Below are 1,651 nucleotides of genomic sequence, written 5' to 3'. Positions count from 1 at the left end.
CAAATAGAATTGAGATGTGCAAAACAGGTCTTTTTTTTTTGTTTTTTTCTTTTGCTACAGAGCACTTGCACCGCTGGGAGGTAGAAACAGAGAGAGACAGAGAAAGGGAAAGTGAGAAAGCACCCCCGGGGTGGGATGGGCACACCGCAATCCATTCTCCTGTCAGGATTGGGGGCACACACAGACATGGGCCTGGCATGTTTTTCAGGCTGAAACACCGCGGGCGCCCTCCGCCCCTCCCTCCCCTTGGCGGCCGGGGGGGAGCCACCTTCCGTGGTGGCTGGAGCCCATTTCCTCTTTTGGACCTACGGAGCTGAGAGCCCCCCAACCAAGGGCGTTCTGGTGGGCCGCCACAGGGGTCTGAGGGAAGCTCTCCTGAAGACAGACCCAGCTGCCAGGTGTCATCACGCGTGAAACGCACACAGGGTACCGTGGGGGTTTTTTGGTTTTTGGGGTTTTTTTAGAATTATTTATTTAATTTTATTTATTCATTCACTTATTTTAATTTGACCAGAGAGAGACACAGAAAGAGAAAGTGAGCAAGCAAGCCACCAGGTCCAGGGTTCAAACTGTGCTCAGCCATGTGGGAGTGTCCAGCGCCTCAGCCACCATGCCACCTGCTGGTCCTCATAACTTTATGTATTTATTAATTTAAAAATTTTGACCAGTGAGGGACAGCGAGAGTGAGAGCGAGAGAGAGAGAAAGTGAGAAAGCAAGCTGCCAGGTCTGGGATTCAAACTGTAGTCGGCCATGTGGGAATCCAGCGTCCTTAACCACCACGCCACCTGCTGACACGTATAATTGTACATTTATAGAGTGCGAGCAGACCTTCCTGTGGTATTGTTCCCACAACCCACCTAAAAAAATGTCTTCTACCTGCTCGGGGCCACTGGACATCTACCTCGATGCTCCCTAGGAGCCTTGAGAAAGCCATCCTCCCGCAACAAGGCAGAGACCACCTCCCAGTTGCCCTGGTAGCGGCCACATTGTGAGGTGGTTCTGGCTATAGGCAGTGGGCCTGAGCGGGAAGAGGCAGAGGTGGTGGGGGCAGTGACAGTGTCCTGGCCTCTGCCTGCCCCCACCCCCTGCCCAGGGCCTTCCACCACTCCAACATCATGAGTAGCGCCTACCACTGGGAGGCCCGGCGCCGGCAGATGGCTTTGGACCGGAGGAAGTGGCTGATGGCCCAGGAGCAGCAGCAGCAGCAAGAGCAGGTGCATGAGAGAGGCCAGGTCCATCGGGGCCCTTCCTGGGGCAAGGAAGGAGTAGGGAAGGCACACAGACCCCTAGGGGGCCATTATCTGGTGAAGATGGTTTGCTGGGGTAGGAGGAGAACAAGACCACTTAGCTCCACTGTGTGTGTGTAGGGGTGTATGTGTCTGGTTGGGGGAATGAGATGGAAGTATGCTAGCTCCTGACCTGGTTTTACTCTGTACTACTCTGGGATGGGCACAGGTACTAGGCCTAAGATTTTTTTTTTTTTAAAGAATTATTTTATTTAACTCTATTTATTTTAATTTGACCAAAGAGAGACAGGGTGAGAGAGATAGAGGAAGTGAGAAAGCAGGCAGCCAGGTCCGGGACTCGAACTGCAGTTGGCCATGTGGGAGTCCAGTGCCCTTAACCATCATACCATCTGCCAGCCCCCCC

At 53.2% G+C, this 1,651-nt stretch overlaps 1 protein-coding gene across 2 annotated transcripts in view; it reads left to right on the top strand.

Annotated features, from left to right (window-relative positions):
• The first annotated feature begins 1,015 nt into the window (after positions 1–1,015).
• The window catches only part of CCDC200 (coiled-coil domain containing 200), a 6,977-nt gene continuing 6,341 nt past the window's right edge, over positions 1,016–1,651 (top strand). Inside the window, exon 1 of one of the 2 annotated variants that reach the window (XM_006156090.3) lies at positions 1,016–1,215. In XM_006156090.3, the coding sequence (XP_006156152.1) occupies positions 1,117–1,215 (99 nt within the window). In that variant the 5' untranslated portion in view covers positions 1,016–1,116. The remainder of the gene's footprint in view (positions 1,216–1,651) is intronic. The other variant, XM_006156092.3, reaches the window with a different exon arrangement.

Source organism: Tupaia chinensis, unplaced genomic scaffold (genome assembly GCF_000334495.1).
Source record: "Tupaia chinensis unplaced genomic scaffold, TupChi_1.0 Scaffold000477_2, whole genome shotgun sequence".
In the NCBI taxonomy this organism is placed as follows: domain Eukaryota; kingdom Metazoa; phylum Chordata; class Mammalia; order Scandentia; family Tupaiidae; genus Tupaia; species Tupaia belangeri.
Note: the sequence above shows the minus strand (reverse complement) of the source record. Positions and strands in the feature narration are given on the sequence as shown.